The sequence below is a fragment of the Pollachius pollachius genome (assembly GCF_949987615.1).
Source record: "Pollachius pollachius genome assembly, chromosome: 7".
Lineage (NCBI taxonomy): Eukaryota > Metazoa > Chordata > Actinopteri > Gadiformes > Gadidae > Pollachius > Pollachius pollachius.
The window spans coordinates 11723695-11746462 of record NC_136940.1 but is presented as its reverse complement, the minus strand read 5'-3'; the positions used below and the strand labels follow the sequence as shown (position 1 = coordinate 11746462).

At 43.7% G+C, this 22768-nt stretch overlaps 2 protein-coding genes across 4 annotated transcripts in view; one reads left to right on the top strand and one right to left on the bottom strand.

Moving 5' to 3' along the window:
- Positions 1-524: 524 nt before the first annotated feature.
- On the top strand, positions 525-6322 carry mysm1 (Myb-like, SWIRM and MPN domains 1; the record flags this gene model as incomplete). 3 transcript variants are annotated; one of them, XM_079739956.1, is made up of 20 exons in its annotated part: positions 525-658; positions 998-1070; positions 1183-1253; positions 1382-1456; positions 1536-1614; positions 1735-1833; positions 2024-2552; positions 2648-2879; positions 3015-3145; positions 3395-3498; positions 3588-3665; positions 3848-3930; positions 4038-4092; positions 4237-4287; positions 4505-4579; positions 4681-4869; positions 4963-5095; positions 5328-5433; positions 5521-5578; positions 5684-6321. In XM_079739956.1, 20 exons carry the CDS (start codon positions 525-527, stop codon positions 6020-6022), a joined length of 2694 nt encoding a protein of 897 aa, XP_079596082.1. In that variant the 3' UTR covers positions 6023-6321. The 3 variants fall into 3 exon arrangements, with proteins under 3 accessions (XP_079596082.1, XP_079596084.1, XP_079596083.1); XM_079739958.1 differs by lacking the exons at positions 1183-1253; positions 1382-1456 and having other exon boundaries at positions 610-658; positions 2651-2879; positions 5684-6322; XM_079739957.1 differs by lacking the exons at positions 1183-1253; positions 1382-1456 and having other exon boundaries at positions 610-658.
- A 6559-nt stretch (positions 6323-12881) lies between these two features.
- Positions 12882-22768, bottom strand: part of dnajc6 (DnaJ (Hsp40) homolog, subfamily C, member 6) — a gene marked incomplete at both ends in the record, with an annotated part of 36621 nt that continues 26734 nt past the window's right edge. Inside the window, 10 exons of the mRNA XM_079739959.1 lie at positions 12882-12983; positions 14115-14291; positions 16153-16304; positions 16449-16862; positions 17757-17879; positions 18442-18537; positions 19035-19103; positions 19608-20006; positions 21208-21401; positions 21881-21960. Coding sequence (XP_079596085.1) covers positions 12882-12983; positions 14115-14291; positions 16153-16304; positions 16449-16862; positions 17757-17879; positions 18442-18537; positions 19035-19103; positions 19608-20006; positions 21208-21401; positions 21881-21960 — 1806 coding nt within the window. The remainder of the gene's footprint in view (positions 12984-14114; positions 14292-16152; positions 16305-16448; positions 16863-17756; positions 17880-18441; positions 18538-19034; positions 19104-19607; positions 20007-21207; positions 21402-21880; positions 21961-22768) is intronic.

Here is a 22768-nt window from a genome sequence, read left to right as displayed (position 1 = left end):
AGCTGAGACTTTCGTGGTGCTCGACCTGATAGAGCCAATGGAGACGGATGATGGAAACCTGAAAGCAGAAGCAGCATCACCAGTGAATGCCCCTGCTGAAAAGCGCTCTAAGCTTGGCTGTCACTAGGAACTTCTTAGATTAGAGACATAAAGATGCATGAATGTATTATAGCTAAACTATGACGCTGTTTAGCTATAACATATAGCTTTAGCTTTATGTGCTTAACATATAGATCACCAATTAACAAGATATCTACACTCAATTCATGCAATCATTAGTCACAGGTTATCATTCAATATACAAGACTAGTGTATTGAAATATTATAAAATTGAACATCTTCCATAATAATGTATAACAAGCACTATGTAGAAAAATATAAACGATAATCGGAAGGCCAATATTTGGACAGATGTGTTCGAATGCGGCTCATGTAGGTGCCGAATATCTAGTGTAGACTAAAAATAAGTAAATGGTGCCATCTTTTGGCGGAATTGTATGTTTATTCATTACTGAATATTATTCATGTCCACTGGGTGGCAGTGCTTGGATCACTGTGTTCTGCATCTCTCAACGTCCTGTTTACGTTCTAATCGATCAAACATGGCGGACGAGGTGGATGTTGACATCGAAGGAGATGAGTTTGATGTCAGTGTTTGGTAGGTTTGAGTTGAATTTATTTGTGAAATCCATATGGACGTAGTAGCTGCGTCCTTCGTCCTTTCATGCCACTTCCCACGGCGGTCGTGTCTGGCGTTATTTATTATTATCTTGTTTTTCAGTCTAGATGCCATCCCCAGATGCTAGCTAGCTTACACTGTGAACATGTTTAGGCTGAATCCCATTTATACCCCTTACCCCTTTAAAAACAAGGGGGAGGGGGAAGGGGTAAGGGGTAGAAATGGGATCCAGCCTTACTCTCTGGCCTCCGCTATCGTGCTTTACCACAAGTTTGGTGTCGCAAAATACATCTACGTTTGCTTGTCTCTAAATCGTAGTGACTTGGATGAAAACCGGCTTCTCCAGGACCAGTTCGTGCAGTCTGCATGGAAGACCAAAACTGGGATTTCGGTATGTTAGGGTTAATTATCACATACTGTTGTGATAGAATCACATACTGTGGTGTGGAATTGTGTACCATTTTGCCTGGCTCTCTTTACATCTTTAATTTTCCCTCCTTAAGCCGTGGAAGCTTGACAGTTCCATCAGTGTGGATAATCGAGAACTGATCGAGAACATGCTGTTGGAGGAACAGTATCCTCCTGCTGAATTCACAATTTATAAAATCATGTTACCGTTAGATTTCCTACATTTTAGAGAAATGCAAACAGAGTCATTTCTTAAATCGGTTTAATCTCTTAAATCCTAAACTATACTATTAGATATTATCTTACTGGCCAAGGTATTCCGCAGAATGCATGGCCGAGTGTATCCAGCTCAAAACCCAAAGCTAAGAAGTAAGTGTTTATTGATTTAACTCCTTCAGTATGCTGTCTGTGTGTTTCGGCTACCTATCCTGTTTCTTACACTGTGCAGGTCTCCATCTAAGCCCTCAGGCACAGGTGCTTCGTCACGCTGGTCCCAACAAGAGAAGAAGTTTTTTGAAGAAGGATTGGTAAGGAGCCCATGTTTCTAATCGTATCGTATGTGCCATTTTCATGTAAAAAAAAATAGCTGTGCGTCTGTGTAATATATGCATTGACTGTGAAATTGCTATATTTAATTACTTTTTCAGACTAAATTTGGTCGAAGGTGGACAAAGATTGCCAAATTGGTTGGCAGTCGTACAGTTCTTCAGGTCAAGAGCTACGCCAGACAATACTTTAAGCAAAAGGTTTGTATGCATGTTATTACTATGTAGTACAATTGTAAACCATAGACTATTTAAATTTGAGGCTGAGGCATCTTTTTCTTTTTTTACAAATATTCACAAGCACCATATTGTTAATTCAGTTGATTAACCAGGAATTGGTTTAAAAAAAAAAAAAACGGAAGAATATTCTTACTTTCTTAAATTTCTGCAGGGTAAAACCGATTTGGAAGCCACGGTGCCCCTTATAGTCCATGAGGCCAAAATACATCTCCCACAGCCCAGCTCCAGCTCTATACTAGCATCCGCTTTGGTCAACGCTGTTCGTATCGAGAAGCTCTCAGATGATGAGGACGAAGAGGTGGACATTACCGATGATCTGAGTGACGAAGGAGTCTCAGCCAAAAAGCCCCAAGTGGAAGACAAGCTAGAGTCCTACGTGGCAGCACACGATGTAGAAGCGGAGACGGATAGCCAGATCGACAGATGTAGCCGACAAGAGAGAAGCATAGAGGAGAGCAAAGGGGGAAAGGCTGAGAACCACAGTGAAAGAGCCTTAAAGGAAGAAGGTCCTAGTCATGTGGATTCAGCGCCCTCCCACTGGTCGGAGGGGGCCCGGCTGAAAGAGGATGGGGAAGATGTCCCCATCTCTCTGAATAAACCCCAGTTGGGCGAAGGAAGGTCCTGGTCTGAGAGCTCAGAGGAAAGGTCTGGACCCGAGGGAGCCTACAGTGAGACAGCAGGTCATCTCATCAGTACCACGAATATTAACAGACAAAACATTATTCACAGCTACCGAGCAGTTATTCAATATCAATTATATATTCTTTTACTTTAGAAGGCAGTGACAACGGGGTTGGCAAGAGTCCAACTGATGGAGCAGATGAATACCAGGAGGAGGAGGAGGAGGAGGAGGATGAGGAGCTGAATGCCCCAGAACAGGAGATTCATCTGGACATGGAGAGCATCACCGATGACGAGAAACAAGCTATCCCCGAGTTCTTTGAGGGACGTCCATCCAAGACGCCGGATAGATACCTGAAGATAAGAAACTACATCCTGGATCAGTGGTACGTTATTCATTCTTTGCCCAGCCGGAACGATCCATTATTGAAAAGATAAGGCTGGTGTGAAGCTTTATTGTCTTGTTGCTGACATACCCATAATGTCTTCTATATTGCCTGACCATGTGGCTTCATCATTAGGATGAAGAGCAAGCCAAAATACCTTAACAAGACTTCTGTGAGGCCTGGCCTCAAAAACTGCGGGGACGTCAACTGCATCGGCCGTGTGCATACATACCTGGAACTGATTGGAGCCATTAACTTCAACTGCGGTAACTGAAAAACACTGTGAAAAACCGCAGCGATGGGTAATAATGCAGCCCATCTCCCATTTGAAGGGAGTCAAGAGGTTTGGTAGACAGTTGTCTCAGGTATATCCAGCTTAGGTATTAGGTTGATCGTTTGGTCAGTTGTTGCTGCAAGGGTATATCGTTGATTGTATTTGTTTTGGTGACCAGAAGCTGATATTGCTATGTTTTTTGAAGTCTACTTCTATGTCCCTACTCCTCTCCCTTGAGTAGAGCAGGCTGTGTATAACCGGCCCCGGGTGATAGATCGCTCAAGGCATAAGGAGGGTAAGGATGTCTCGGAGGCCTACCAGCTGGCCCAGAGACTACAGAGCATGGTGGGTAGCACCTCAAACCACATTCAGGCTCCACCCCTAGAGTTAACCCTATGTCCTGTGCTGATGGGATGGTGTGTTGTTTTTCACAGCGGACCCGGAAGCGGCGTGTGCGGGACCTATTAGGGAACTGGTGTGACTCGAGGGACTTGGAGGGGCAGACATATGAGGTATACCTGCATGTCCGTCAGCATGGTATTCAAATAAATGATACCACAGTAAGATTCACAGCTTGTTATCTTGGTACGACACTAAAGCTGTCATTGGTCCCCTGAGAAAATCCACCCTTGACGGTTTGCGAATAGATTGAGTTAGGTATCAAATTGTTTACTCCTCCCATTTCCTACGTTAGCATCTGAGTGCTGGGGAGCTGGCCCTCCGCAGGGAGGAGATGAAGAGACAGCCCAAACCCTGCAAGATTGCCCGACATAAAGAGTAAGTCTACAAGCTAAACTGTTCCTGTTGCTAACAAACCACAGGCAGTGGGAGCCCGGGACCATCACTGATATGGTCATTGTTTGGGCCCTTCTTTTTTTTTCTAGATCATTCGATCCGTTCCAATTGATTATGTGCAAGTCTTTCGGGGAAGATGTTAAGGTGAGTTGCAACTTCTCAGGTGCTCCACAGTGAATCAATATCCGCCAGGAAGTCAATATGTTTTACAATTTAAGGAACAATTTAATGTGAAACTGCGTAGCATTTGTTCTGAAACTATGTCATCCGCTGTGGTCTTACCAACAGGAGCCGTTCCGGGTCATGGTGTGCTCCGAGGCTCTCCTCATCATGGATATGGTAGCCTGTTCTTCTGTTTGCTTTTTACCAAACATACCGGCAATAAAGAAATAGAAGGATGTGTGCTAAGTCTGGCTACTAGTGCAATTTAGTTGTACAATCATGATGTTGGTCCGTACTGAATAGTATGTTCGCGTTTAACTTCTTTCTCTGGCTTGTGCAATGGGAAAGGATGTTTTTTTTTTGAACTCATAAACTCCATCGTCTCTTCCCTCAGCATGCCCATGTGTCCAGGGGAGAGGTCATTGGCCTACTGGGAGGAACTTTCAATCAAAAAGACAAAGTCCTTAAGGTAAAAACGGTGTTCTGACATTAAAACTAAATTTCACGTTAATGTTTTATTAATAGAAATACCTTGAGTGATTGTTCATTATTGGTGTGAATCTATTATAGATCAGCGTGGCCGAGCCATGCAACAGCGTGAGCACAGGCATGCAGTGTGAGATGGACCCGCTGTCCCAGACGCACGCGTGTGAGGCGCTGTCAATGCTGGGGTACAGCGTGGTGGGTTGGTACCACTCACACCCAACCTTTCACCCCAACCCCTCGCTACGGGACATCCACACACAGGACCAGTTCCAGGTAAACAGGATTTAGGATGTTCTGTATACAAATGATAGCAAGAGATTTCTGAAATTAATAAATTAGGGCTGTTGGATGATTTGTGTGTTGCAGAGCTACTTTTCGCGAGGTGGTGCTCCATTCATAGGGATGATCGTGAGCCCCTACAACCCTTCCAACGCTTCGCCACATTCACAGACCACCTGCCTTCTAGTGAAAGAGCACCAGGAATCATCCGGCTGTCAGAGTATGTCTCTCTCACAAACACACACACACACACACACACACACAAACACAGCCCTACATCAAAAGAAGATACAATTGTCTACAGAAAAACATACATACATACTCCAACATAGGCATTTTTTAATTGTCCATCATCTAGTTAAACGTTTGTGTGTGTGTGTGTGTCTGTGTCTGTCTGTCTGTCTGTCTGTCTCTCTCTCTCTCTCTCTCCCTCCCTCCCTCCCTCCCTCCAGAGCTGCCCTACAGATTTGACTTCCTGCCATCCCAGGACATTCCAGACTGGGAGCAGCTAATGAAAAGATCTCAGTGGATCATAAGAAAATACTCCCAAGCACATGGGTGAGTGACAGCTAGTTTAGTTTGGTGCTCGTGAGCAATTCTGGTGAGTTTGTTATGAAGGAGATAATCTGTTTTTCCTCTTGTCAGAATTGTGCACATGGACAGGTTCTTTCGGAGGGATTCCCACCTCACCTGTCTAGAAAAGGTCAGTCTTGCGTATCTCATCCTGCAGGGTTGTAAGCTTGACAAACGTTTTGTTGTTTGATGCATCCAATTATTTAACCCAAACAAACTCTCTTAATGTGCCTAGATGCTGTCGTCCCTGGCCAGATACCTGGAGCCCCTGCCCGACGACGAGGGAGACCCCTTCCTCACCCAGATCCAGGCTCTGTTCCAATCTGACTTCATCTCCAAGCAGGCAGATGAGCACCAGGAGGAGGAAGATTGTGAAAACGTTGAGTCCCCTGGCGATCACCATCAGCCAAACAGCACAGAGCATCCTGGAAAGGGCTTGGAGTCTATTGGCTTAGGCAGTGGTGCAGAATGGGAAGTGGAGTCCCCACCGCAGACTGCAAACTCAGGGACTGAAAGTAGTCCTGTGTTACATCTTGGCTCAGTGTTATTAACTGGTCATGATTATTTACTGTGATTTGTCTGAGAGGTTAAATCCTTTTAGATTTAACAATTTTTTCTCAATATAAGGTGAGAAATATGTTTTGGAGACTGGTTTAACGTAGTTGATTGTAAAGTGCTTTTATTTCTTTAGTCGAACTGATACGCTGATATAATGGACATTTGAGCAATGTGAAACTAAAGGTTTAGGCAGTATGCATGTAATTTGTCTATGTATTTTTAGAGAAAGGTAATCTAGTTAGACCTCTTTGTATAAAAATAAATGTATGTGCTATTCATGGTTTTATTTGTTGTATATATTACTTATTTAGATAAATTACAATACATATGGAAAAAATAGGGGCAAGAAACTATGATAGGCAGTCTAGTTGTTTTAGGTGAGGCAGACTCGGGCTGTTTGAAATAAATTAAAGGGCACGTGCTGCACTATATGGGGTCTCACCGGCATGCATACATACATGATGCATCATTTATAATTAAATGAATCTTTATCCTTGAGAAATGTTTATTTAAAAAACACCTCCAACGTAACTGAGATTGTTCTCCTTTAAGGGAACTTCATCAAGTTTTATAAGGGCACCTAAATGGCACCACATCACATTTCCTCTACTGGGGGGTCAACCAATAGGAAACTTGCCCACATTAGGGACACACTTTACAGAAGTGGTTCTCAAATGGGGGCACTTGTACCTCTGGGTACCTTGGTTGATTTTTCGACTTTTTTTCACACTGAGCAAGTTTCTACGGAGCCCGGGAGGTGACATGGGATCCCATGCGCGCTTTAGTAAGTCACACGCATGGTTAGTGTCCCACACGCAACTTACCACGATTTAGGGAAACTGAAAATGTTGACATGAGGGGGAACTTGCTTGCAATATTGGAGCTTCTTGCCAATCATGACCCCGTAGTTGAAAAGAAGATGAATGGAGTGCGCAATGATAGATACACCAGCCATCAAGCCAGATACACCTGCCCCTAGGGGCTTGGGCCCCCAGGAGCAGTTTCCCCGGCTCCTAGGGGCTTGGGCCCCCAGGAGCAGTACATACTTCCGGGCTTCTTCAATAGGTCCATGGTTCAGGCTCATATGAAGGTGCTAGAAAGTAAAGTATTCTATGTGCATTGTAATGCTCCAGTGCAGTGACGGGGACACTGTGCTGTGGAAGGCGCTGTCCTTCGGAGGAGACGTAAAACTGAGGTCCTGACTCACTGAGGTCATAAAAGATCCCAGGGCAATTATCGCAAAGAGTAGGGGTTTCCCCGGTGTCCTGGCCCAACCAGGCCCCCTAATCATCCTCCTGTATAATTGGCTGACTCATTAATTCCCTCACTCTCCACCTCAAGCTGGTGTGTGGTGAGCGTTCTGGCGCAGATTGGCTGCCGTGCATCACCCAAGTGGGTGCTACACACTGGTGGTGGTTAGTGAGGTCCCCACTTCACTGGAAAGCATCTTTGAGTGTCTAGAAAAGCGCTATATAAATTCAATCCATTATTATTATTATTAATGCACATTGTCTGAATTTAGTGCTTGTAGACACTGTAAAGATTGTCCCTGAGGGCTATTAATTTTTTTTGATTGATATGCAGAAACGATTGGACCTGTCGGCGGAAGGCATGCCAAACCACCCTTGATAGGCTTCCTTCCAGCCATCATTTGTGTACTTGAGGAGTTAGTCAATGAAAGTAGTGACTGTTCAGTTGAGGCACGGAGCCTGTTGGCCTTATTTGACCTGGAGTTTGCTGCACTCCTGGTAACACTCACCAAACTTTTGGGGCAGGCGAAATGCTTATCAGAGGCTCTCCAGAGTTAAAACATAGATCTCGGTCTATCTATAGACTTGGTTGAGGCACTGGTCCAGAATCTCCAACGTTTCAGAAATGAAACAGTGAACATCGAAAACCAGCCCACTCGGGACCTGGTTTCAGAAAAGTGCGTTTTCGGGCACCAGATCTTCCTGGTCGGTCAGCCCAAACTCACAAGACTTATGCGGACTGAATCATCTCGGACTGGGCTGGGTCTTAATATGCTGACTCTGTCTTTATGTTGTTGTCGGTGTTCTGCCAATTTCTGCTACCCATCAAATTCTGCTACCTAGCAGTGATGGGTCGTTCGTGAACCGAATCAGTCCAAATGAATGAATCTTTTACAAGAACGAACCGAACTGATTCTTCTCTCTTGTTCGTCTCATTCGTTCTCAGACTCAACTCCTCCAAGACCCACTAGTCGCTGAGTTGCTGACTCGCTGTTCGTTCACTGACTGTGAGTGGTGAAGAGGGATGAGGCTTAGTGAGCGAGCGTACGACAATACGATTCAATATCAGTGAAATAGTAAATGCATGCTGCCTTTGTATTTTCTGTGTCATTCCAGATTAATAAAATATTTGAATGTCTCGTCAATCTGTCTCGTTCTTTCATGGTTCGTTCTCCACCCGGGACCCCCACCATCATTGCTAAATCAAGTCTATTATCTTGCTGATATGTTAAACATCCAATAATCAACTACACCCCCCCATCCCGCTGCGTTTGGTTAAAGTTGTAATGTTGTGTTGATTGATGACCGACTTCCACGATCGTTTGAGAATGAGAACGAGGGAGGAGCTGAGTCTGACTGACTCAGCTGAGAACCTTGCATTCCATAATTAGATTCACCGCTACCGGAAACGCGACTGAACGAGCCAAAGATTCTGAACGATTCTTCTTAGCGAACTGAGCGACGCTAACTGAATCAAGGAAAATAATCATGAAATCCATCACAACTTCCTACTGGTTCTGCCCATGCGCATCCCGAAAATTCACAAAAATTAATTGCGCATCCATTCATTTCTGCTACCTTTTTGGCTGATGTTGAGTATTTTCTTGAAAACATGTTTCTAAGGGCACAATTATCTTACAAATATGTTTTACATTGCGTCTTTTGACCTGTAAATCTGTGCATATACACTGGCTTTGCTGCTGAATGTAGAAATAAGATTATATATGTGTTATCTTTATGGGACTGGGAGCGGAGAAAGTTTTTGTCGGTGGTGGGGCGGGGGGCGACGACACCTTGTCATGTCATAACAAGATATAGTGTTACATGATCAATTCTAAATATGTGTGTTTGTAAAGCTGTGGAGGAAAGGGGGAAAGTATTATTTGACCCGTCTCTGGGAACATTCCTGGATGGGTTTGATAAGTCCCAGAAATTAAATCTTAGGAGGTACCCTTTGAAATTAACAATAAAGGCTGACTATCTGAAATACATGCTTGTTTATAACGTTTTTATTGAGGATTTCAAGGGTACAGTATGTGGATAGACCAATTGCCTCTATCAAATAATGCTCCCACTGCAGGATCGTGGTACTTTACACCACTACTCACCTTATGTACACTGTAAGAATATGGGGAGCATATTTTGATGCTGGTTTATAACGTCTTTATTGAAGGTTGCAGGGATACAGTATGTGGATAGACCAATTGCCTCTATCAAATAATGCTCACACTGCAGAATCATGTTATTTTACACCACTACTTGTATCTGCTCTGCACATGCCATCCTGCATTAGAGGCAGGTATTCAAAAAGTGACACTCTTATTCCCGCTCACTCTCTCTGCTTGACCGCAATCTAGCATCTAGGATCGATTGATATTCGTTAGGTCCCCGGATGTTAACACTGAATTTCGAATTTTTTAACATTGAAAAATAAAGCTGAAAATTATTTAGTGAAAATTTTAAGGGTTAAATTCAGAGGCAAACAATCCAGATACGTTATTTCAATGCATAAATATTCAGTGCTTGAAATTCAATGGCTTTTTATTTTCAAAATCCGATGACACAGGTTTACTTCCATAGATATACTTCCATACCGAGCACCGTTCATTTGTGAACCTGGCTGGTCTTCCAACAACTATACTGCTGCATATCCTGTAGTAGTTTTCCAAATGTATTCGGTGTAGACAATGAAAACAGTAATAGATAACTTCAGCCGAGTTTCTTATGCACACATTGTCTAATATCCCTTTCACTATATATATATATATATATATATATATATATATATAAATATATATATATATATATATACATACATATATATACATATATACATATATATATATATGCACACACATCCTCTGAGGGGAAGTAGAACTGAGGGAAACAAACAAATGGATGTCTACACGTTTTTGTATAATAGTTGAAACATCAGATGAGCAAACACATACAGTAGTCTACAACCATGTCGGCTCACATACTCTCATCACAGGTTGCAACGTCTCTCACACACACACACACACACACACATCCAGTAGGCTATAGAGAGGCTTAATATTTCTAAACATGGTCTTCCAATGGCAAATAGACCACAAATGTAGACAAGACCTGTTCCACGTCAGCGTGGTGTTGCCCTGCCGTACAGAAGCACGGTGCACGGTTTCCTGTGTACTACCCACAGTTCTTCTCGTCACCAGAATCAGTGTCCAACACCCTTCCTCCGAACTTAGAATCCACTCTGTTCCTTCAGAAGGTCTTGGCCGCAGTCCTAAAACATGAGATCTCAAGGTACATTTCAGGATTTTTAAACAGCACCGGCACAAGGGCATGAGCAGTGGTTTATACAATGTTTTCCATTCTGCACATTTGATATGGTTTATTTTTTTTTATTTAGTCAGACGTAATGTTGCATAATGATTAAATAGAAAATAAATAAATGTCAGTGATGTTACAGGATAATGTTGCTATCAGGGGGCAGGCAATAGATTGCCACAAGCATCACGTTGAAACCACTATCAAGGCCCATTTGTCTCATATCCCGTTGGACCGGCATCCTCCAAGAATTAGCTCTCATAGGCTACCACACAATTTGTCCTTTCGACTAAAATCAAGAGCCATACGTGTCGAAATTGTGCCCTACATTCAGAGTCAGATACCACAGTGGAGATGGATCACGTGGACAACAACCAGAGGTTCTAACAGGGCACTTCAGTCAGGTCCCTTATCACACGCTACCCCACTTAGGACACTAGGGTTGCGGTTGGATAATAAAGAGATGCTATTGCTACTCCTTTGCTAACCTATTCTCCTTGACCTTGACGGAAAGCGTCATGAGGTCAAGGAAAGATGTGAAGGAGAATGCATAAGGACTTATAATTGTCGGTCATGTTGATCATTCCAGTCGGCCAAATCGTTGTTTTAAATGTGGGACGGCATTATCTCCTTTCTTCAGTAAAGGATGGTTCGGTGTACCCTATGCTAACACAGATAAGAAAGGCAGCATTGAAGCACTTTTCCTTAGAATTTAGAGAATTCTAACAGCTCCTATCATGGCTGCATCTAGATACTTCCGGTTCATTTAAGTCAGTTAGGATCCTTCCTAAGCAATTAGACTATCTGACAGCAGCCTAGAACACTATGATCTGTGAGGGTTTTGCTAGTGTGCGCCACATGTCTGCCTCTGGGATGCTAGCAAATTCAAATCACAAACCATAGGAGGAAGTTGTCACCAAAAAGAAGCGTGACGTAAATGACACGCATCTCATGTAACTTTTCGCTTTGTAAATCTCACTATATACTACAGATATGTATGAAGTGTTTAACACATAAAGCCAGCACCTTTCCAGAGAACATAAAAAATATGCTGAATATGGTACAAATATAATGACAATTATCAATTACAACATTTCTGGTCAACCTGCACCCATCTGTAGTTGTGCTTCTAACACAGCCCCTCTGCTGCCAATAGAGCAACACACATCTAAAAGTTGCCCATGATGTAACGTACCTTGTGTGAACAATTCTATTGGTATTGGTACTGTACATTTGCTATTTGTAAATCTGTATTACTTTTGAACACTGCAATGCCAAGTGTAGTAATTCTTGTTTACAACTAACTTGGATTCTGGGGCTATCTAAGCTGAACACCAACAAGACATTTGGTCTCCGAAATTGGTCAAATTAATTAGAAAACGATTGGAACGTGTTTTCTGCGATCTAGGTGTTCCCCAGGAACATCTTTAGTCGATAATTATTTTCAGACCTAATTTGAGAAAAAATAATAAATGCATATGTTTCTCATCAATAGAAGTAGAATATTTTGAGGAAGTTTGGCCTGAATATGAACAACCTGTTATGGATTACCTTATCCTTGAGAAAAACAAAACACTGAATGCACATTTCTGTCAGGAAAAATATCAAAACTTCCATTACTGCTCTTCTGGGTTCAATCTTCCAGTATGGGCATATGCCCATAATGCCCACAACAACAACAACAACAACAACAACAACAACAACAACAACAACAACCCTATAACCGGTGATCCATTCTCAGAACCAGCATGTGATACACCATGCTACTCCTAATGCTCTTCATTGGGTCAAGGCCTCTTCCATTCACTTGGTTGGAATCTCTGTCTGCTGGAGTTTGTCTTGTCGTTGAGGGCTGTTGCTCTGCAGGGTGCATTGCTTCAAGGCTGTGGTAGGAGGGACCATGCAAACGGACAGACATTGTTGCCCCGGACACTACACTATATTAGGACAGGTTAGCTGTTGGAAGGGCTAGGGTTGGTTCTTCGTGATTCTCTCACTCTATTAGTCTGGACACAGTACTTGTCATTATCTATCATTATTGTCATTATCAAGTCTTTGTCATAGAGTAGAGAGGATGGTGGTGGAGCAGGGAATGAAGACAAGCTGGGGGTCCAAACAACTGATATGAAGGCAGATGGGAGCGGAGCAGCGATAGCATTATGATCAGTGATGGCAGGAGGAAAGTAAATGGGATCTTCTCTCTCTCTCTCTCTCTCTCTCTCTCTCTCTCGCTCTCTCTCTCTCTCTCTCTCTCTCTCTCTCTCTCTCTCTCTCTCTCTCTCTCTCTCTCCACATGTCGTCTCACTGGGTCGCTCAGTAGAGAGGCTTTTGTCCCTGGCTATCAAATTCTGACCAGGCGTCATTGAGCTCCATGAAAATCATCTTGGCATATTGTTCATAGGGCTGGCCAGTGGCCTGTGGGGAGAAGGAAGAAGTCACTAGTTTGTAAGTCTTTACTTCCTCTTACATCTACCAGAGGTGTATTATTTATATTCAAATTATAAATATGTACACTTTATGTTGAAAGTATAGACCGTCGCAATTTCCATTGAAACGAATGATGATTCGGTCTTCAAAACCTGGTAAAAAAGCTGGTAAATTGTGAAAAATGAATTAAACTGTAATCAGACAACGCGGTTATACGCTATAGACCCTAGAGTATCTGTGATAATAAGGCTGGGACGAATTTCGAACTATAAATATGTACAATGCATAACGTCGTTAGCTCTCTGGCTCATTGCTGAGAGGACTAGAATACCTCCCGTTGCCAAGTCGTAGGTAAGGTCCGTCCTATTTACTGGAGGAGTGAACAATGTTTCCGTTGCATAAGAACCTTACGAGAGGGGATTGTTCCAGGTATTAGTCAAACCCTCAGGCGTTACCAGGGAAACAAAGTTATGGTTTGTGTAAAACTTTATATTTGAATTGTAAAACGCATGATAATATAGCCTTAATAAATGGTCTTAATTTATTTTCTATGGCAAGTGACCATGGTATAAGCGGGATAATGCCCTTGGACACCTGTCCAACATTAGTTCCATCCGTTAATTCTTGTTTATTTGAATGGGAAAAAATGTTAACGTTCCAAATGTTAACAGTCGACTGACCCTCGGGAACGAATAATCGAATAATCAAATATTCTGACCAATCCCTATTATCTATGCAAGTAATATGGTTTATTCCGATTATATTAGATGCTAGTTACTTTCATCAATAACATCATGTTTTCTTATCGACATTCAGTTGAAATTAAAATATCTGTGCTTTGTTTCACGTGAAGGAAACAGGGCCTATAATTCAGTTTGAAAGTAGTTGTTAATGTTGGATATGTAGCACATTGATTCGGAACAGCTAAAGCAAATGTGTCCCGTTGTTAAACAATAATGCACATCCATGGAACATCATTGTTGGATCCGAATCACGATGCTCAACTATGCTGTGGTGTAAGAATGAATATTACAACTCTGCAGTTCCTTTCACTGTACTAGAACGGCCTATCCCTATTTAGATTCAGACGAAGCAGGCAGAGACAGTTCTTCCACGCACCTTATCCGGATGGACCACGAGAACGGCCTTGCGGTACACCTTCTTCACCTGCTCGGGGGTCACCAGGTCAGCCATGCCAACGGGCCTCCAGCGCGTCTCCCCCTCCCACAGCACCGTGTGCATGGTGGACAGCAGCGCGCGGATGTTGCGTTCCTTACCTTCGATCCAGTCAAGGATCTGGGACACACACAAAGGGGAGGAGGAGAGGTAAGGTGGAGAAGCAGGGCCGGAGCAGCCCAGTGGAAGTCTATGTGAACAACAGGTCCCCTATTGTTTCTGTAACAGGTTTTTTTGCCCTCAAATTCTGTAAAAGTCATACTTCAGCCTATACCGTAAGTCGAAAACTCCTGAAATTTTTAGGTATGGTTACCAATAACCCCCACTACTCATAAACCCAAATTTGTGGTACTGCACCCAACTGTAAAAAATCATGAATTAGGCTTATTTCTCCTCACCAGATTGACCTGGACTCAAAATTCTTTCAGAATATTAATCTCTAGAATCAGACGCATTTATAAAACCCCGGTCTTATGCCCTAAAAATGTTTAGTTTTCCCACAATTTCATATTAAAGCTAAACATGATAAAAAATTCACAGGCTTTAAAAATAATCCAAAATTCACCAAAATCGCCACATAAAATCTTTAGACCAAGCCTCACAAAAATCATAGAACAGAATTTGTTTTATTGAGTTCCATTTGAGAAATATTGGCCAATAAAGTTGGAGCAGTTAGCCCATTTTTCTTGTATGACCATTTTGTTATTGTATAAAAAAACATATGACTATTATTAGGTGGATACCAATACCCCCCACTACCCATAAACCCAAAGGTGGCGCTATTTAAAAAAATTATAAACTAGCCCTATTTCTCCTTACCAGATTGACCTGGACTCGAAATTTTTCACCATATTAATCTCTAAAATCAGATGCATCTTTTTTACCCTGGTCTTCTGCTCTAAAAATGTTTAATTTTCGTCAAACGTCCACAGTCTCAACCCATTTTGCCTATATGACCATTTTGTTATTGTATAACTACCATACAGCTATTATTAGGTGGATACCATTAACAGTGCAAATTTTCAGATCTGTGCTCTTTTAAGAAAGCCCTTAATTCTCTTGTGAAATGTATGCTTGGAGTTTTCTTGATGTTGTGTGCTTATCAATCGACATTTTCACCATGTGAATGAGGCTTCATGAAGTTCAGGAATGTCGGTGGCTCAACAGGATAATGCCTTGTACTGGTGATCCTTAGGTTGAGAGTTCGAATCCTGATTAGAGCATTGAACATGACATTCTGTCGTTACCACTCATTTAAGAAACACAACATTGAACAGCACCTAAATTTCATCAGGCAATCAACATTCCGACTCATTCGTTTCCAAGAATCTGACTGCCAAGACACAGTATGGCATTAGGGGATCTTCTTTGTTAACCATTTTTCCTTCATAATTAACTCAAGTCATATTTATATTTCTTCCGTTAGTGTTCTTGACTACAAAGGTTTCATTTCCCCAGAATTTCAACGATTTTTCAGGTACATGCTTTTAAAAAAGCCCTTAATTCACTTGAGAAATGTGTGCTTGGAGGTTTCTGGATGTTGTATGCTTATCAATAGAGATTTTGACCATGTGTATGAGGCTGCAGTTCAGGTTTATCAGTGGCTCAATAGGATACTGCTGTGTACAGGTGATCCTTAGGTTGAGAGTTCGAATCGCGATTATAGCATCATGAACAAGCTGAACATGACATTCGGCCATTGCTTTGCAGCTCACCTGAAAGCCGAGGCACAGTATTGCATTAAGTGGAACATCTTCATTAACGTTTCTTCATAATTATTTGTCATATTTATATATCTTCCATTAGTGTGTTCTTGACTTTTAATTTTGTTAATCACCCTGTTAATCACCGCTTGCGGTTATATTTATCTTTTATAATTTATTTCCCTACCCAAAATGTTGAGGGATACCTGGTTGAAATATCTTCTACAAAATCTACAAAAATAGTTTCCGAGCCACTGATCTATCGTGCATTTCTCTACCTTAAGCTTCTCAGGGTCCATCTCTTTGGCCATCTCCTCCTTCCTCATCTCAGCTATTGTCCTGGGTCCCTTCTTCTCCTTGGTCCCGCAGAAGCCCTGACCAGACAGCAGGTCATCAAAGTTGGCATTTGACACCTTTGGTCTAGGAGCTGCTAGGAATGGAGAGAGATGCCGTTAGTTATCTCAATTACTTATATATTTTTAAACCATATTTTGCAGGGGTATCGAAGCTCCAGGTATCGCCACGACAACGCTGATGCATGAGAACCACCCCTGCCCTTAGAAACATGACTCACGCATCCCAGCCGAGGCCTTCTGCCCCACAGCGCCCGGGGAGCCTCCGCCCATCGGGTTGAAGTGGACGTTGTAGTTGGGTCTGTTCTGGGGAGAGCCGTGGGCTATGGGGGTATGGCTGGGGCTGGGCTTGGACTGTGGGCTTGGGCCCGGGTGCGGCCACCCACCAGCTCCACCACACCCAATCCCACCAGCGACACCTCCACCACCAGGAGCACATCCAGCCACTGCCGGCCCAACACTACCAGCACCAGCACTACCAGGCTGCCAAGAGGGGAAGCCCACAACCCCGGCGTGTGGCTGCCAGCCCCCAACATGCTGCGGGGAGGGAGGGGGCCTGGAGGGGGAGCCCATGGGTGGGAAGACCGGGGTGGTGCCCGTTGGGGTGGTGGGCTTACTGGAGAAGCCGGAGCCTCCTGATGGGAAGAAGAAGAGTCGGGGGCAGAAATGGGATGAAGGGGGATGGTGAGAGAAAGTTTGAAATAAATTAATAAAGAGAAAACTGAAACAGAAAATAGATGAAATGTGAACCCAAAACAAAACCCAAGGGTGTGATTTGTCGTCAAAACGTTATTCTATGCCATTTTATCAGTCAAATAAACCCACAATTTAAATAAAAAAGGGCAAAAAAAACAACACTATTTGAACATTGGTTTCGTTCACTAGGTTGGGTTCTTTCGTGATATCTGAGGCACTTCCGAGGCACTCAGACGTCACGACCAAAGGGCAACAGAGGCGCGGTTTGTGTGGCCATGTGGAGTTCTGTCTGGGCAGCGGTTGACTGCGGCGTCTGGGAGAAAGCTGAGCTTTTCGAACACTTATAGTATAATGCCATTGAGTGTGTGGATGGTGAACCTCCGTCTGAGTAGCTATTTTTTTTAATACCTGGGTCAGAGTCTTAGGCTTCCCGGACACTTATAGTTTAACGCTACAGCGTTTGTTGATGGTGAAGCTCCGACTGAGCAGTGATGTTTTTGATGTCCGCTTCCGAGTGAGGGATAGGCTTTCCGGACACCTATAGTATAACGCTACGGTGTGTGGCGCTTTTCATATGCAACATCATTATGACGCTCATACACAACAACGGTACTAAAAAAGAATCATAAAGTTGGAGTGGGTCGTAATCATCGGAATAACACTCCCCCCTCTTTCCTAAAACTCCCAAAACGAATCCTTTTTTAATCTCAGTGTTCAACTTCCATCTGAAACCTTGGGTTCACTGGCTGTTTAACAGTTTATAAATGACATGAACATCTTATGGGCCTTTTCTGTGTTCTGCTGTGACTGTATAGGTCTTGTTGTCAACTCACCTCCGAGGCTGCCGAGGTCAGCAAAAGGGTCCAGCGTGTTTGGCTTGGACTGGTGGGTGGGGGTGCTGTGGACAGAGCCTGTGGGACTGCTTGTTGCTGAGCGACTGCCCACGCCAAAGCCTGCTGTAGGAAAAGGTAACAAAATGGTTAAAACCGACCCAGAGTCAGATTTAACGACCCCAGGTCAGTTTTAACACTGCGGTTTACCGGTAAGGTGTTATTATTCACCCATTGACCTATCTGTGTGTTCAAGCAGGTTGATCTATCAATGTTCCAATATGCTCCTCTACTCAATTTCACTATAGCGCACTGTTGGGTCGATGTTCAGTGTGTGTGTGTTTGTGTGTGTGTTTACTAGGATTAATCATTCATTTGATCTCACTCCAGGAGACACGTATTCTCAGTTGAACAGATATTCAATCAAATCATTGGGAACCTGCAGTGCAATGTGACAACAATAAAGTTTTCCCCTGAGGGATCATTTACGATTAAGTTCTATAAAATGCTAGCATAAAAAAAGAAAAAAGGTAAAACTGACTTAAATGGTTCGGCATTATGACAGTGGCCCAAAACACAAGACAGACCAAGTGTGCAGAACCCAGCGTTGACTTTTTATTCACTATGTTCCCTGCGGAGGAAGAGACGCGTTCAGAACGCACCGAGCATCCAGGGATGTTGTGTGTACCTGCGCCTGCCGGTCTGTTCCAGTCCCAACCTCCCATGGCGTTCTGCTGCTGGATGTTGACAGTAGGGGTGGTGGGCGGAACTGGGGAACCTCGGCCTATCAAAGAACAGGAGGAATAACTGCCAGGGTATGCTATTTTTGTATAGGCCTCACAGGCAAAATCTATAGGTGAATAAATGCCTGTAAATGGTTCTTGTGGAGTTTGCTCACAGTCAGGTGTGACGAAGCCAGTGATGATTAAACCATCAGTTTTAAATAGATCTCTCTTAAGTGTCTTTCACAGCTCTTATCTGGGCCTGTATCTCGTTATCCCACACGCCACACCTGGACAGGGCCAGCCATAATGCACTAGATGAATGTGTGTGTGAGATCCACAGCAGGATTCTTCTGAGCAAATGCAGAAACACCAACCCTACCTCTGTGGTGAAATGGCTCCACCTGTGTGCTTCCTAAGTGTGAGCTGCCCTCAGATGCAGACCAGGAGGTAAACAGGAGGATGGTGAGTGCATGGGGGATGCAGAAGGGTCCTTCACCCATAATGGGTGAGGAAGAGCAAGTGTCATGCAGGAAGGGGTCGGGCTGCTCCAAGTTACCTGGTCCCATGATGGAGCCCATCAGCTCCAGGGGTTTTGGCGTGGGGGCGGCTCCGAACGGATTGAACGCTATGGGGGGAAGAAGAGAGTTTACATGAATACGTTTAGAAACAAGGAAAACACTTCCATTGCTGTCTTAAAAAAAGAGAGGGCAAAACATAGCAAACAGGCTTTTTTTTTTTAAAGGTTTTATCCTTTTTATTGTTGATTAAGACAGGAACGTATGGGAGAGAGATAGGAAGACATGCAGCAAAGGACCAAAGGCAGGAATCGAATCCCTGTCGCCGTGGTAAGGACTGAGCCTTTTTGGTACGCACTCTACCCGGTGAACCACTGGCGCTCCCTGGAGCAAGGCAACTATTTACAATATTTCCATGTGGCACAGTCAATACATTTTGCTCAATTCCCTCTATTAAAGTGTTGATTGTAATGTCCGCCACCCATACAGAAGCCCGTATAATTAACGTTTTTATAAAGTGTAACGTGACGCAGACCAGCGCAGCACGGTAGAGTCAAAACGACCGGGTTTCACAGAGAACGGCCCCCAGAAACGTCCCGCAGCCTGCTGATCACCTGCTGGTGCGAGCGAGGGGCAGGGAGAGGCCCCGCTTGCCGCCACTTTGTGAGGCGTGGACTTAGCGGAGGAGGCTGCACTGGCCGGCGAGGCCTGGGCCCCAAACAGGTCCCCCAGCAGGTCTGTGGTAGCAGCGGCACCAGTAGTGGTGTTGGTGTTGTTGTTAGCAACGGAGGCGGCGTAGGACGGCTGCCCGGCCGAGTCCATGGTCTCCCCGCCGAGACCCAGGAGGTCGGCCTCCACCGAGGTGGCAGCGGAGGTGGAGGAGGAGGGTTTTGCCGCGGCGGTGGTGCTGGTGTTGCTCTGATGGCTGGAGAGAGAGAGGATCTCATCGTCCGAGGGTTCGCTCTCCTCCCCGTGGCCCCGGCCCTCCGGACCGCCGGGGGGGCGGCTAGGCTCTGTATGAGGGGGGGGGGAGGGTCCGGAAGAATTAGCGTTGGAGAAACGAGGGGAGAGAAGGAGTGATGGTGAATGAGGCAGAACAGGTGAGATTGGAGTAAATGGAGAGAAGAGAGAAGGATATAGACGTAGCTTTAAGTCAAGGGGAAAGGAAGAACGCAAGGTGGAGAGAGAACAGGAAGACGAGGTACAAGGTAGGTAGCAAAACTCTGGTCAACTAGAGTTAACCGGTTATCTCTCGCTCTTCTCTTGGGGACTATCTGCTAGGCTAACACACACACACACATATAACTGCTACAAGGATCGGCCTCTGTTGTAATGGCTGTTTTGGGGGGGTTAAGAGGAAACTGTTGTTTGGCTATTGGCTGTTTTTACCTTAAGGGAATAGTTTACTTTGGTAGAACAGTTTTTATAAATCCCTTTTACTTTGTAACACATTATTTGCCCGGCCACACATAACGTACCTTTGAGAATACCGATTAACAACTAAACTTATTTAGAAGGGCATTTTGACTGTCTGTACAAGGGAGGTAAAAATGTTCAACCAAAACAAAATAACTTAATATAACAGGGCTGATTCAATTTCAACGTAATCAAATTACAGATATCTATAGCAATCACTCACAAAGCATTCCTCACTGATGTTTTTACTATCTCCGAATTCTGGTTTGAATTGAAATTGAAATTTCCACTGCTTACTAGAGATGTATTCTAGCTCTTGGCTGTGTTCTACTGTCTTACCCTCTAGATCCAACCCTTCCATCTCATCTTGTAGGGACAGAATTGTGAATAAGATTAGGCTTCATACAAATACATGTTGTTCTACACATATGTGACGATCTGCACCTTCAGGCCTTTATCAGGCATGAGCATATATTGTCTCTGTTTTTTATTTGTGTGTGTGTCTGTGCGTGTGTGTTAATGTCTAGACTTTATTGTCTCTGCGTGTTTGAAGGTTTCTGTGTGTGTGTGCGTGTGTGTGTGTGTATCTAGTGTATATGCATGTGTGTATCTGTACGTGTGTGTGTATGTGCATGTGTTTGTGTGTGTAGACTGTATCTGCAGTCTACATACTGGGATGCAGTATTGTATCTGCAATCGCACATGTTTCGATGCAGGTGTGTGTGTGTGTGTCCGTGTGTGTGTGTATGTGTGTGTGTGTTTGTGTGTGTGTGTGTGTGTGTATGTGCGTGCGTTTACCAGCTATAGCAAGGGCGTTCTGGTGCTCCTGGTGACAGGTGAAGAGGACGTTTGGGCTAAGGTCTTTACAGGGGAACTGCTCCCAGGGCGGGGTGAGGTCCTTCTGCTTGTCTGTGGCCTCCACCTCCACCTCCACCATTATGTTGAACAACTCGGGGTACTTTTCAGGAGCATCGCACGCATCCAGCTCTGGTCTGCATGGAAGAGTGAGCGCAAGAGAGAAAGGTGTGAGTGGATGTGGGCGCAGAGAGGGAGAGTCAGAGAGAAAGTGAGAGGGATAGAGAGAGAGAGAAAGAGAGAGAGAGAGAGAGAGAGAGAGAGAGAGAGAGTATGAGAACATGAGAGGGAGATGGAGAGAGACAGAGAGAGAGAGTATGAGAACATGAGAGGGAGATGGAGAGTGTGCTTTAGAGAGACATTAGGAGTATGAGTGTGAGGAGACAGAGGAACGCGCATCAGGGAGAGAGCGAGAGTGAGATTGAGAGAAAACGGCAGCTCACACACCACTAACTAGGCTAATGTTCTTGATTGGTTTCCAAGGCATTTGATTCGATAGTGAAAACGCTTACTCACGTTAGTAAACGTAAATAAATACTTTTGCATCAAATGTGTAACTATATTATTGGTAACTATATTATGTTATTATGTCATGTGATATTGATATTGTAATTACTTGTTGAACTTCAACATGGTGCTGCCGGGTTCTATGAAGCCGGTGTGGAACTGCATCTGGAATATCTGGGTGTTGGACACCTGAGAACAGAGGAGACTTATTATATTATATTAAAATGCATCATATTCGCAAATCCAACAGAATTATTTTTTTATCTTCACTCTCTACTGATCTTTTCTCAAAGAGTTTATCTCGTTCTTTTAATACTGTATGGCAGAGATGGGACAAAGTCACTGTTTGGCAAGTCCCAAGTAAGTCCCAAGTCTTAGCAGTCCAGTCCGAGTCGAGTCACAAGTCAAGACAGGGAAAGGCAAGCCGAGACCAAGTCAAAGTCACACCAAAGCCAAGTCGAGTCCAAGACCCAAACTTTTTCAAGTCTTGAATAAGTCACCATGTATTTTTACTTAATAATGTCATAATTAGGCTATTGATCATAATTTCAACATATCACTCTAATGTACAGTCATTTCTTATCAATACAGTTATAATATGTTCATTGTTTCTGTTTTCAAATGTGCGCCGAAATCTTTTGTTGTTAAAAGTAGCCAAATAGGGTGGGAAAAACGCCCAATCTGGCAACACTGCTGAACGTCCTCACCTCCAGCGTCAACGTAAATCAATGAGACCAACTGAAACAAAGCCGATATGAAACTTAAACTTTTATTCTGAATAAAGTCTAAACGATATCGAACTTTTTTTTTCATCTTCACGGAAGTGAATGCGTCTTGGGTGTCCAGCCCTCTAGGCGGGAAATAGGTTAGATATCTAAAACAATAAATGTTTTTGACTCAAGACATGTCGAGTCATTACAAGTCAAAGAGGCAAAGTCCAAGTCAAGTCAATAGCAATCAAGTCTAAGTCGAGTCGCAAGTCATGCGTAATTTTGTC